The sequence below is a fragment of the Gopherus flavomarginatus genome, chromosome 3 (assembly GCF_025201925.1).
Source record: "Gopherus flavomarginatus isolate rGopFla2 chromosome 3, rGopFla2.mat.asm, whole genome shotgun sequence".
Taxonomy (NCBI): domain Eukaryota; kingdom Metazoa; phylum Chordata; order Testudines; family Testudinidae; genus Gopherus; species Gopherus flavomarginatus.
Genome location: NC_066619.1, coordinates 154,482,405 through 154,494,648, shown reverse-complemented (window position 1 = coordinate 154,494,648; position 12,244 = coordinate 154,482,405). Strand labels below are relative to the sequence as shown.

General features: G+C 39.8%; 1 protein-coding gene across 4 annotated transcripts in view; it reads left to right on the top strand.

Moving 5' to 3' along the window:
* The window catches only part of RUFY3 (RUN and FYVE domain containing 3), a 77,923-nt gene extending 66,445 nt beyond the window's left edge, over window positions 1-11,478 (top strand). For all 4 annotated transcript variants that reach the window (XM_050945001.1, XM_050945000.1, XM_050945002.1 and 1 more), the window contains 3 exons: window positions 2,431-2,458; window positions 4,458-4,532; window positions 8,674-11,478. In XM_050945001.1, the coding sequence (XP_050800958.1) occupies window positions 2,431-2,458; window positions 4,458-4,532; window positions 8,674-8,817 (247 nt within the window). In that variant the 3' untranslated portion in view covers window positions 8,818-11,478. The remainder of the gene's footprint in view (window positions 1-2,430; window positions 2,459-4,457; window positions 4,533-8,673) is intronic.
* The last annotated feature ends 766 nt before the right edge of the window (window positions 11,479-12,244 follow it).

Below are 12,244 nucleotides of genomic sequence, written 5' to 3'. Positions count from 1 at the left end.
GAGGGGGGTTGCTGCAGGGACACCTCCTAGAATGCCATGCAGCTCGTCATTTCTGCGGGATCTGACACGGAGCGGCTGTGCTCTCTGGTTCTCTGATACACTGGTTCTCTAGTACACTTGCCCCATATTCTAGGCAGGACTAACTCTCTATTTTTAGATACCATAAAGGAGGGAATGACCCAGGGGGGTCATTCCCATTTTTGTTTTTGCGCCCCCAGCCGACCTCAGCCAGGGGCACCCATGACAGCAGCAGACGGTACAGAATGACAGATAACTGTCATCTCATTGCCAAATTACAATGGCACAGCAGACAGTACAGAACGACTGATAACCGTTGCTGCTGTTGTAGCGCTGGAGTATCACCTCTATCAGCGGCATCCAGTACACATACGGTGACAGTTTTAAAAAAAAAAAAAAAAAAAAAAAAAAAAAAAAAAAAAGCTGAACGGGCTCCATGGTTGCCGTGCTATGGCATCTGCCAGGGCAATCCAGGGAAAAAGGGCGTGAAATGATTGTCTGCCGTTGTTTTCCTGGAGGAAGGAATGACTGACGACATTTATCCAGAACCACCCGCGACAATGATTTTTGCCCCATCAGGCACTGGGATCTCAACCCAGAATTCCAAGGGGCGGGGGAGACTGCAGGAACTATGGGATAGCTACCCACAATGCAACGCTCCAGAAATCGACGCTAGCCTCGGACCATGGACACACACCACCAAATTAATGTGCTTAGTGTGGCCGCGTGCACTCGACTTTATACAATCTGTTTTACAAAACCGGTTTGTGTAAAATCGGAATAATCCCGTAGTGTAGACGTACCCTCAGGGACTTGTCGAGTACTGTAGTTCTCCTGTCAAAGGTTTGCAACGGCCTTTGTGCCCATTGTTTGAGGTTCTCCACTGATCCTATTTCACAGCACTCAATCAGGAAACAGATTCTGTTGCCAGGCATCAGGTGTTTTGCTCTGGAATGTGGGAGGTGATGAAGAGATTCCTGTTCCTCTCCCAGCTACCTCTGAGCCACCTGATATATAGCTGTAATTCTTTTTTCTTGGTTTGGAGAATGTAATCACTTAGGCTGACTTTTAGGCATTGGCAGGGTAGGAGCTCTGCATTTACAAATCTGAAATTGCAAGGACACGCCCCTTTGGTATTAGTGCTTCAGGAAAAAGCCCTGTTCTTGTATTCGATTTTGGTATAGTATAACGTTGAGGACCCAGAACAAGGTGTACTGGAGCCTAAAGATGGAGGGGGGGGGTTGTTTGTTTTTTTGTGTTTTTTGGGGGGAGGGGGCGGTTTCTAGAGAGAAATGGCTTCTATAATAAAATAAAATACTTACAAAAATACTAATGTAGAAATCCCATTCAGGTAAGAGTTTAGTTTTTTATATGTACTAAAGTGAATTGAACATCACAGCAGAAAATAAGCCTATGTTGTTTTGGCTGGGTTTTTGTTTATCTGGAAGATTTATTTAAAAAACAAAACAAAACAGGAGATGAGGTAAAGACTTGTGTTCAAACGGGTAGACTTTTAAATTTGTATTTCTGTAGTCGGGAACCAGGTCTATAATCAGGATTTTGTTCAAAGCGTAGTAACAGACACTTATGAACTCCTGTCTTCCCTGGTTTTGCAAGAAGAATCTAAGAGGAAGAATATTGTAAGCTTTCACGTTAGTTGAAGTTGTGGGGATGTTGAACCTTTGACTAAGGCTTCTTTTCTCCAAAATGTTAACTAGTTCTTGAAGCGAAAGATATTACCAAAAGCCATTTTACACAGTCTGACTAAAAATCCCTTTTCCTCTCATTTCTTTGTTTTTGCTCTAGGCTCTTGTGATGCTATTTCACTAGTTGTGATCATAGTCTTCCCAGACAGACATGATCTACATTTCTAACGTAAAAATAATGCCGAAGAAAACGTTTTGAGGGAGAGGGGAAAACCTTTTCGGTCTTCATATGTCATAAAGGAGGGAAACGGCATGACCCAAATTGTGTATTTTTCTTATGCAGATCATCATTAATATATATTAAATGCATGCTCGTATGGTTAAAGGTTATATTAGCATGAGTTTGGGATGAGCACCTGATACTCAGGTTGCAAAGTGTAATTAATTGATGACTTTGCCACTAATATGTAAGGGGACCATCCCACATTCATGCTGGTAGGTTTTGACACCACAGTACGTAATCATGTATTCCCGAATACGTATGTGTTTATGAATGGTTTTACATTTTGCAAGCATTTGGAGTTCAAAATAGGTGCTTTTTATAAACTTCAAGAAAAAACAACAAAAATAGTGTGGTAGTGTGTGTTTAAAAAAAACAAACAAGAAATGACTTCAGTGAGACTGGATCTGAGACTCAAGTGGTTTTCTTCTGGGAGATGTGGATAAAATGATACTACTAACTTACCATTTTCTTTTTTTATTGTAGGATACAGTCTGTCATACAAGAAGAGCAGGTTAGTATTTCTTCTGCTTACATTGAAACAGTAAAGTACGAATGTGATGAAAAGTCTTATGGAGTCACAATTTCTTCTTCAATCCATGCACCCTTAAGATCATAGAATCATAGAAGATTAGGGTTGGAAGAGACCTCAGGAGGTATCTAGTCCAACCTCCTGCTCAAAGCAGGACCAATCCCCAACTAAATTACCCCAGCCAGGGCTTTGTCAAGATATTGAGTATCAAAGTTGAGTCTTTTTTTCTACCTTCATGTAAATAATGTGCCTGGTAAAGCACAGTTAGGATCAGAGAATTGATTATGAAAATGACATTATTAGTCTCCTGTTCTGTCTGCATCAGTGACTTCAGGGTCAGTCAGGTCCTGTTTACAATGAGAAAGATGGTTTGGTTTGAAACACACCCGCGCGCACACCCAAACTCCCAGGCTTGCAGACGTGTTCTGGGCTCTGAATACCAAGCTGTGTTCTTTCTGGCTCATGCATCATTGCCAGTGCTAAAGATTCTGCAGTTGGAACTCAGCTGGCAGTGGTGTTTGTACATTGATGTCTGGGGCTAGCTCACTCGTCCATGCAGTTTTCACTCTGCAGGGATAATGTCTGTAAAAGTATTTTCTGCTGGGAAAGTAAAATATGATTTGTTAACACACTGGGAGCAGAAATATTGAATAAGATGGTGCCATTTTATAGTCACTTTTCTGATCATAAACATGCCTTAAAGCTAACAGAACAGTAGACTGTCACTGCAAATAACTTCAGCCCTGTAATGGTAGCGTTAGATCCGGGGTAGGGAACCTATGGCACGCATGCTGAAGGTGGCACATGAGCTGATTTTCAGTGGCACTCACACTGTCTGGGTCCTGGCCACCTGTCCAGGGGGCTCTGCATTTTAATTTAATTTTAAGTGAAGCTTCTTAAACATTTTTAAAACCTTATTTACTTTACTTTACTTTATAGTTTAGTTCTATATTATAGATTTATAGAAAGAGACCTTCTAAAAACGTTAAAATTTATTACTGGCACACGAAACCTTAAATTAAAGTGTCTAAATGAAGACTCGGCACACCACTTCTGAAAGGTTGCTGACCCCTGCCTTACATGTTAGGAATGAGGGATTTCTAAAAACGTTTGAATTGACAGGAAAGAAGTTAATTAAAAATGTGAAATAAATGCCACAGTGTAGCTGGGTTGTAGGATAAGCATCAGTTATAGAGACGTAGTACAAGTGTGTTTGTCATATGCATATGGATAAGTGGAAAGCAAGAGAAAGTGAAGCAAAACAAATACTACTAGGATGTGTAACTGTTGACAGAATGGAGCTGGTAAGGATTTCAGTGTTGAGCCAGATCCTCCCAGACCCCACAGCCCTGGCATTCTCAGAGTACATAGAAACAGTCAGCGCAAAGGTTGGGCAGGGAAGCTGCAGCTTGAGCACTAGCAAACTAGACTAGACAGAAGAATGGCTGCTTTACACTTTGCATGAGTTTGTGTAAGGCGTTCAGACATCTTTGCAATGAATGTGGTGCTGACTGAGTGTGTGTGTCCCTGACCCATCTGCACAGGTGCCCTCCAGCTTAGGAGGACAGGATCAATCTTCCCTAGCAGCCTTGTTGGTTTACTGCATTTAGTCCCTCCAGCACTTGGTGCCCAGAGTATGAAGCCACTGTTCAGGGAGTCAGTTACACTCTGTGAAGTGGATTCTGGATGTTGATTGGCCAGAGTTAAATACTACTTCCCAGAAGAGCACTTTGTCTTGCGGTTTTCTGAATGGTTTGAGGTCCTGTTTGTGTATGTGTATGTAACACCTGTTCTCAGTATGTGCACAAATAAATGCTTCCTGCAGGTTGCCCGCTTCCTGAGCAATCTGACTGTGTGTCACATTGACTAGGAAAAGGGAAAGCTGCATTGTGAGGGCGGAGGGGAACAGACACTAGCAATAATATTGAAATGTAGGTTGCGGGAGAAGTAATGCTGAGCAATTGTTTTCTCAATGATTTAGGAACTGCCATCTGGACCTGGAAAAGCACAGATATGCCAGCTGTGCCAAGAGGAAGGCAGTCTCACCAAAACAAAGGTAACTTCAGTTAAGGGGAGGCTTGTGTGTCTTGGCCAGCCTGGTAGCACATGTGTGCCCTCTAAGTTTATTTTCTAAAAGCTGATAAATACAAGTAGATTTCCCTTTAATTACCTGAGTACCAAGAAATACATGTTTGTCCACCTTCCCATTAGGCCAAAGCTGTTAATCAGAGAGGGATTCAGGGTCCTTCATGCCACCCGCTGTTGACACTGGAAGATGATAAATGCTGGTATGCTTCCCTCCCCCAAGAACTGCCTTAATTCACACACACACACCCCCATCCACACCTGGGACACAATCAGCCCTCTCCCCGTTTCTGCCAGAGAAAGTCAGTAGTGACCATGTGAACATGTGGCTTTCATTTCATTTTTCCACTTTCTTTCCTGCCACCTCCCTCTTGATTCTCCTTTATCTTCATGTTTTTCTCTCCTCTCTTTTTCAATAGGTCACTCTTCTTCCCTGGCCCTTTCGCCTTTCCTGAATCACAGAAATGGTGCGATACAATGGGTCCCATCTCACTTAGAGAAAATGAAACCCTAATTAAATTAACTTTCCTTTCTCAGTCCCCCAACATGCCTGCTGCTAGGGCTGCCAGGTCCTCTCTGTCATGTGGAGCCACTGAACTCTTCCCAATTGCACTGAGAGAGCTAGATAGGAAAACCCCTGTCTGTGAGGTGAGAAGGGAAAGCAGGACCCACAGAGGACCCTGCTGTCCTACTTCCTCTGGCAAGTAGGTAACATCGCTGGGAGACCCACCTAATCCCTCCTGCCTAATTGGTGTTTTTTCTGAGATTTGCTTGTGTTCCATGAAGATTTGTCCTATGTTATATAGAGCACTAGCTTATGGCTCTAAAAATTACCCCTCTTAGAAGGCAGCGTGGGTCACATTTTCATTATGGAAACTTTCAGGGAGAACTTGAAAGGCTTTAGTGTATCTGCCACGGCCTGAACTGAGGGGTTCTGTGTTTTCTATGCAACTCTTGAGTGTCACTGGCTCAAGGAATTGAGCAAGAAGCTGCTTTCTTGGCAGTGCTGGGTGTCAAGGACACCAGCCCTTATGGCAAGAGACACACAGATCCCTGAACTCCTGTGTTGGCAGGTGAGTAAAGCAGCGACTTAAAACATTTGGTGTAAACCATATCCTTCTTATTTTTGAGTACATGCTGCTAATAGTGGGGAGTTTCAAATATTTCTCTAGAAGCTTTTTAGCTTGCCTTTAGGAAGCACACCAGTTAAAAGGACTGCAAATTCCAGCACGTCTTATACCAGCTTTTTATAAATCCCCAAATATGAGAGTGGTGTGTGGTTGTAGATATGTCAGTATAACTTATGCACATACATCTATACATCCCCATACACATATATATTAGGGTTGTCAAACTATTAAAAAGATTAATCACAGTTTTAATGGCACTTAATACTAGAATACCAATTTACATTTATTATAAATATTTTTTGATGTTTTTGTAGATTTTCAAATCTGATTTCAATTACAACACAGACTACAAACTATAGAGTGCTCCCTTTGCAAATATTTGTATTAAAAATAATGTAATATAAAAAAGATGAAACAAAAGAGCAGTCTACAAGTTGAAGCATGAAGGGGTATACGAATGTTATATGGCATGTAAATACTTTGCAGCACTGGCTACAATAGTGCCATGCAAATGCCTGTTCTCACTTTCAGGTGACATTGTAAATGAAGCGGGCAACGTTATCTCCTGCATATTGTAACCAAACTTGTTGGTCTAGGTGATTGGCTGAAGTAGAACCGAGTTGATGTGTAGGTTCTAAAGTTTTCCGTTTTTATTTTTAATGTATTTTTTTGTACATAGTTCTACATTTGTAAGTTCAACTTTCACAATAAAGAGACTGCACTATGGTACTTGTATTAGATGAATTGAAAGATACTATTTTTTTACAGTGCAGATATTTGTAATAATATAAAGTGAGCACTGTACACTTTGTATTCTGTGTTGTAATTGAAATCAATGTATTTGAAATAGGGCTGTAAAGCAATTTAAAAAGTTAACTGATTAATTGCACGATTAATCAATAATACCATTTATTTAAATATTTTTGGATGCTTTCTACATTTTCAAATAGATTTCAGTTACAACACAGAATACAAAGTGTACAGTGCTGACTTTATATTTATTTATTACAAATATTTGCACGGTAAAAAACAAAAGAAAGTATTTCAATTCACTTAATACAAGTACTGTAGTGCAGTCTCTATTGTGAAAGTTGAACTTACAAATGTAGAATTATGTACAAAAAAAGTATTAAAAAATAAAACAAAGTAAAACTTTAGAACCTACACATCAACTCAGTTCTACTTCAGCCAATCACACAGAGCAACAAGTTTAGTAACAATTTGGAGGGAGATACTGCTGCTTGCTTCGTTTACAATGTCACCTGAAAGTAGCTACAACAGTGCCACGCGAACACCTGTTCTCAGTGTCGCAAGGTACGTGCCAGATGCGCTAAAGTTTCATATGTCCCTTCATGCTTCAACCACCATTCCAGAATACATGCATCCATGCTGATGACGAGTTCTGCTCAATAACAATCCAAAGCAGAGTGGACTGACACATGTCCATTTTCATCCTCTCAGCAGAAGGTTGATTTTCTTTCTTCATGGTTCAGGTTCTGTAGTTTCTGTATCCGAACGTTGCTCTTTTAAGTTTTCTGAAAGCATGCTCCACGCCTCATCCCTCTCAGATTTTTGGATGGCACTTCAGATTCTTAAACCTTGGGTCGAGTGCTAAAACTGTTTTTAGAAATCTCACATTGGTACCTTCTTTGCGTTTTGTCAAATCTGCTGTGAAAGTGTTCTTAAAACAAACATGTGCTGGGTCATCATCCGAGATTGCTATGACATGAAATATATGGCAGAATGCCGGTAAAAGGAGTTCAGTTACAAATTTAACACATTATTTTTTTTAATGAGTATCATCAGCATGGAAGCACGTCCTCTGGAAAGGTGGCCAAAGAATGAAGGGGCATATGAATATTTAGCATATCTGGCACATAAATATCTTATAGCACTGGCTGCAATACTGCCATGAGAATGCCTGTTCTCGCTTTCAGCTGACATGGTAAACAAGAAGTGGGCAGCATTAACTTCTGCATTTGGCTAAAGTAGAACTGAGTGGACTTGTAAGATCTAAAGTTTTACATTGTTTTATTTTTGAATGCAGTTTTTTTGTACATAATTCTACATTTGCAAGTTCAACTTTCATGCTAAAGAGATTGCACTACAGTACTTGTATTTTTCAATTCACCTAGTACTATTTAGTTTTTTACAGTGCAAATATTTGTAATAAAATATAAAGTGAGCACTGTACACTTTGTATTGTGTTGTAATTGAAATCAATATATATAAAAATGTAGAAAACATCCAGAAATATTTTACAATTTTCAATTGGTATTGTATTGTTTAACAATGCGATTAATCACAATTAATGTTTTTAATCGTGATTTTTTCAGTTAATCGCGTGAGTTAACTGTGATTAATTGGCAGCCCTAATTTGAAACTGTAGAAGACATCTGAAAATCTAATAAATGTAAATTGGATGCTGCTGTTTAACAGTGTGATTAAAACGGATTTTTTAAATGGAGTTAATTGTATGATTGACAGCCCTACTGTGCATGAAATTAAAAATACATGTGTAGTTCTGATGGATAAGACTTTTTCTAGTAGGGTTTCATATGTAGCTGTGTGTTCTGATTAACTAGCATTTGAATTTTTAAGTATTGATTGCTTAAACTGACTCTTCCCAAGTCACATCTGGGTACAGTTTGCAAAATTTGCTCCAGCCTGTTCTTGGAGTTTTGATTTTTACTCTCTGGGTTTAGGAACTCTGCGGAAGTAACATTCTCATCCTTTGAGGGACAAAAGGTTCTTTCCCAAAGGTTGGAGGAGGGGCCAACAGGGAGTCTCTAGTGATGGGTGAGGGATAGAAGCTTCAGGTGCCCTTTGCAGGGACAAAGTAGTCTTTTGGTCAATTGAATGTTAGCGAGAAAACCTGGTTACTTCATGTGGTGTTATTGGGCCCCTTGTGATTGGCTGGCGCCATCTCTCTCATCTCATTAACAGTAGTTTCCACTTTTCATTCCTCTTTCCCTTTTTTAGAACATTTGCAAGAACTGTGGCGGAATCTTCTGTGAGGCCTGTTCAGCTAATGAACTGCCCCTTCCATCCAGCATTAACCCAGAACGTGTTTGCAACACATGTCACAAACAGCTGATACAGCAATATTCCACAAGCCCATTGTAGGACTCCGCATGTGGGTCAGTGATGACCAGTCAAGGCGTGGTCCAGCTATGAAATCTTGTAGCTTAGGTCTCGGCTCTGAAGCTCTTCAGGCGAGTTTCTAGAGAAGAATCTCTTGTCCTTCTGCTCTTACAAGGTCAGAGAGCGGAAGTACATTATTATGTTCACATTCTCTCTCAACTGTCAATTTAAAATGCTGGTCCAAGCCTTCCTTTAGGAGAACACGCCCACTTTCAGGCATGAGCTGCTGTGCAAGGAACTGTTCAGTTTCATGTCAGAGTAGCCTTAATACATGTACCATGGCAACTACAAGAAGAGGTAAAAACGCATGTACAAAGGTTTACTTCAGTGCTTTGTTTGAAGGCAAAATGTAATGAAATGAATGATGATTGAAACAAAGAAGAAGAAGGTATTTTTCACCTGCATGTGTGGCTCTGCTTAAAACACCACTTTCGCTTTTCCCTTCTGTCCTTGGCAGTGCTAATGAACTGTGATGCTCCAGTTCAAACAGAAAAATCCCACAAAAGAACTGGGAATTGAACATGTGTGTGGTACATTGTTACTCAGTTCAGTCCTCTCTTGGGCTCCAGTTTGGTTGTGTGGAGTAACATCAACAGTTGGGAGGAAAGATTTAAAAGATTTGGGGGTTATTTTTTTGAGGCGTGTGGTGAGATGAGAACTGAATAGCAGCCACTTCACTCAGCACAGTACGCTTGAAAGTTCTCACAGCAAAATACTCAAACATTAACTACAATTTTTTTTTGTAAAACAAACACCTTTGAACTTCATAGTGGAGGTTCTCGGGACATTCTAAAGACTATAAATCTGTTTTGTCTTGACCTGATAATTAGAGGATGGATCTTGATTCCAAAATATTTAAATTTAAAAATATATATATACTGGTCTGTATTTAAACAGAATATTTAGGGGCATGTTTGCACATTCTGTCCAACATACTGTTCCTACTAATGTTGTGCATGTTAATCAGCTGTTCAAGCAGCAAATGTGTTGTTTTTTATCAAAATAGTCATAAGACTGATCATTTTGTGGTCACAAGAAGTGGTGGTTGCTAACAGGAGGCTCAAATGTGCTAATTTGAAATTCACTTTCAAATAGATTTTACGGTTCATACAAAGATAATCTGACATAGTAAGATGTCATATCTAAGGCTTCTCTGCTACCCCAAAGACACTACCTTCTTTCTGAAGTACACAGCCACTTGTACCTCTCTATGTAAGGGCTCCAGCATCCCCCTCTGCCAAAAGTGCAAAATTACAAATGCTGGTATGCATCCCACCCCAAAGAGAGGGGCTTAGGTTATTTGGCCTACTTTGTATTGGAAACCTAACTGAACCACCAAGACCACAGAATGTATTGTAATTTTAGGAAACTGACATGTATATTTATATGTATTTTGGGGGGGGGGTTGCACTAATTTTGTACAAATCTATATTTAGGGAAACCTGGTTTATTTCTCTAAAGGTGATTATATGCAAATTAAATGTTAGAACTACATTGGAAGTGTGTAGATGAGTTTAAAACACTTGATTGGGCCAGTGATGATCAGTATATAATCTAGTCTGACTCTCCTGCTGCTGACTGCAGGGAACTAGCAGGGCCTCTTTCACAGGAGCCAAGAGGACTCAGGAAAGTAAGGGGAACAGAGAGGAAAACATTACAAGATCAATTTGAAATTTTTTTCTAATATTTCCCCCTTAAAATAGTAGTTATCTTCCTGCAATTGACTATTGCAACTTCTCAGGAGGAATTAAAAAATAAAGTAGCTTTGTGTTTGGAATTCAAGTGGGAAATATGGTGCTTTCATATGTTCAACTTTCTATTTTCCAGCAAGACAGTTTAATTAGGGGCACCAGTGCAGAGTCAGGGACAGCACTTTGAGTGACTGGAAAAGATACTTGACTAATGGATATTTTATCTAAGGTGAGGTTAGTGGCTTTTGCAGGGAGAATAAATATTCAATATGCAAATACTGCACAAATCTACAGGATTTTACATCTGCTAGTGGAGTTGGTTTTGTTTTTTGCTAGTCAGAGTAGAAACTGAAATGTAAACCATTCTGAGAGCATTTGGATATTATAGTACTTAATTTTAATGTGTAAATGCTGACATTCCCTTGTGAGTGTGATTAGAAGCTCCGAGATAGTAGCTGATTCCTTGGTTGCCTTTATACCTTCTTTTGATCTTCACAAAAAGGAAGATTGCTGCTACCCTTCTTAATGACTAATGCTGCAATTCTAAAGTCTCCATTTTTAAAAGCAGGATAAAGTAACTTATAAACAGGTTCTCTAAGTTACTTAAAATCCACTGTGCTCAACAACTTAAGTTTACTTCAGCCATGAGGAGTTAGTAACATATTTGTGTACGTCTGAGATTCAGGAAGAGAACTAAAATTATCAGAATTACAATATGATTTCCAAGATGGCTCCTACATAGGTCCTCTAATGTTATCCGCAGTATTAAATGCTTCTAAATGCAGTGCTGGCCACATTACTGTACACAATGTTGAATACCACCTCTAAGGGAAATTCTTCAAGCATGTTTGCTCTGATATTGGTTGTAGGTGTTGTCATGACAGCTAAGTGGGAGGGGGAAAGTATTTTCTGGCAGTGTTGTTCCACACAAAATAAAATTGTTTAAAGAATACCTTCTCTATCACCGTTGCTTCTCATTTCTGCTTGTGGATTGTTCTTATGCACTAGGTGGAGTTGTAACCTTGTAAATGCATCACTACCTGGAAGGTGGCACTTGCATTAAAAAGCACTGTTTGCTAGCTCTGAACATTACCATTTACACAAGTGGCACCTTGTTCATCAGTTTTGTGCACTCACCTACTTAATTACCTGTTTTTACTGGCCCTGCAGCAGTATGCAGCTAATAGGGAGCTGGATTCCGTTTCTCCTGGGGGGGTTAGCAGCTGTCTGTTGAGCTCCCATGTTACTGAAGACAATGTGGATTACACACCTGTAAATGTAAGGTTATTTTGGCCTCTACCACTTATTACAGAAGGTAATCTGTGAAGGAACTCAGGAGGAGGTCGTAGAGCTGTCATGAAGGGAGCAGTTGAACCAGAGAACACTGAAATATAAATAAAGGGCCTCTTTTCCCTCCCTCCCCAAAAAAAAAAAAAAAAAAAAAAACTCAAACACTTCGTTTAGGGACTGAGTGGTTATGTTGGTAATGTAATCCTTTCTTTCCCAACTGGAGCATTCTTGTGTACACCTGCCCTTTGTCAGAACATGATATACTACCCTTAAGCAGTTTGTCCATTTGGAAAAGTTGATGCTTTGAAAGGTGAGAGATACTATAAAGAGGCATTAATGCTCTTAAGTATTATCTACTGTAAATTCAATAATAGCCTAACCAAGGGAAAAGTGGAGAAAGCCTTACTCAGAATATGGGAAGAGTACAG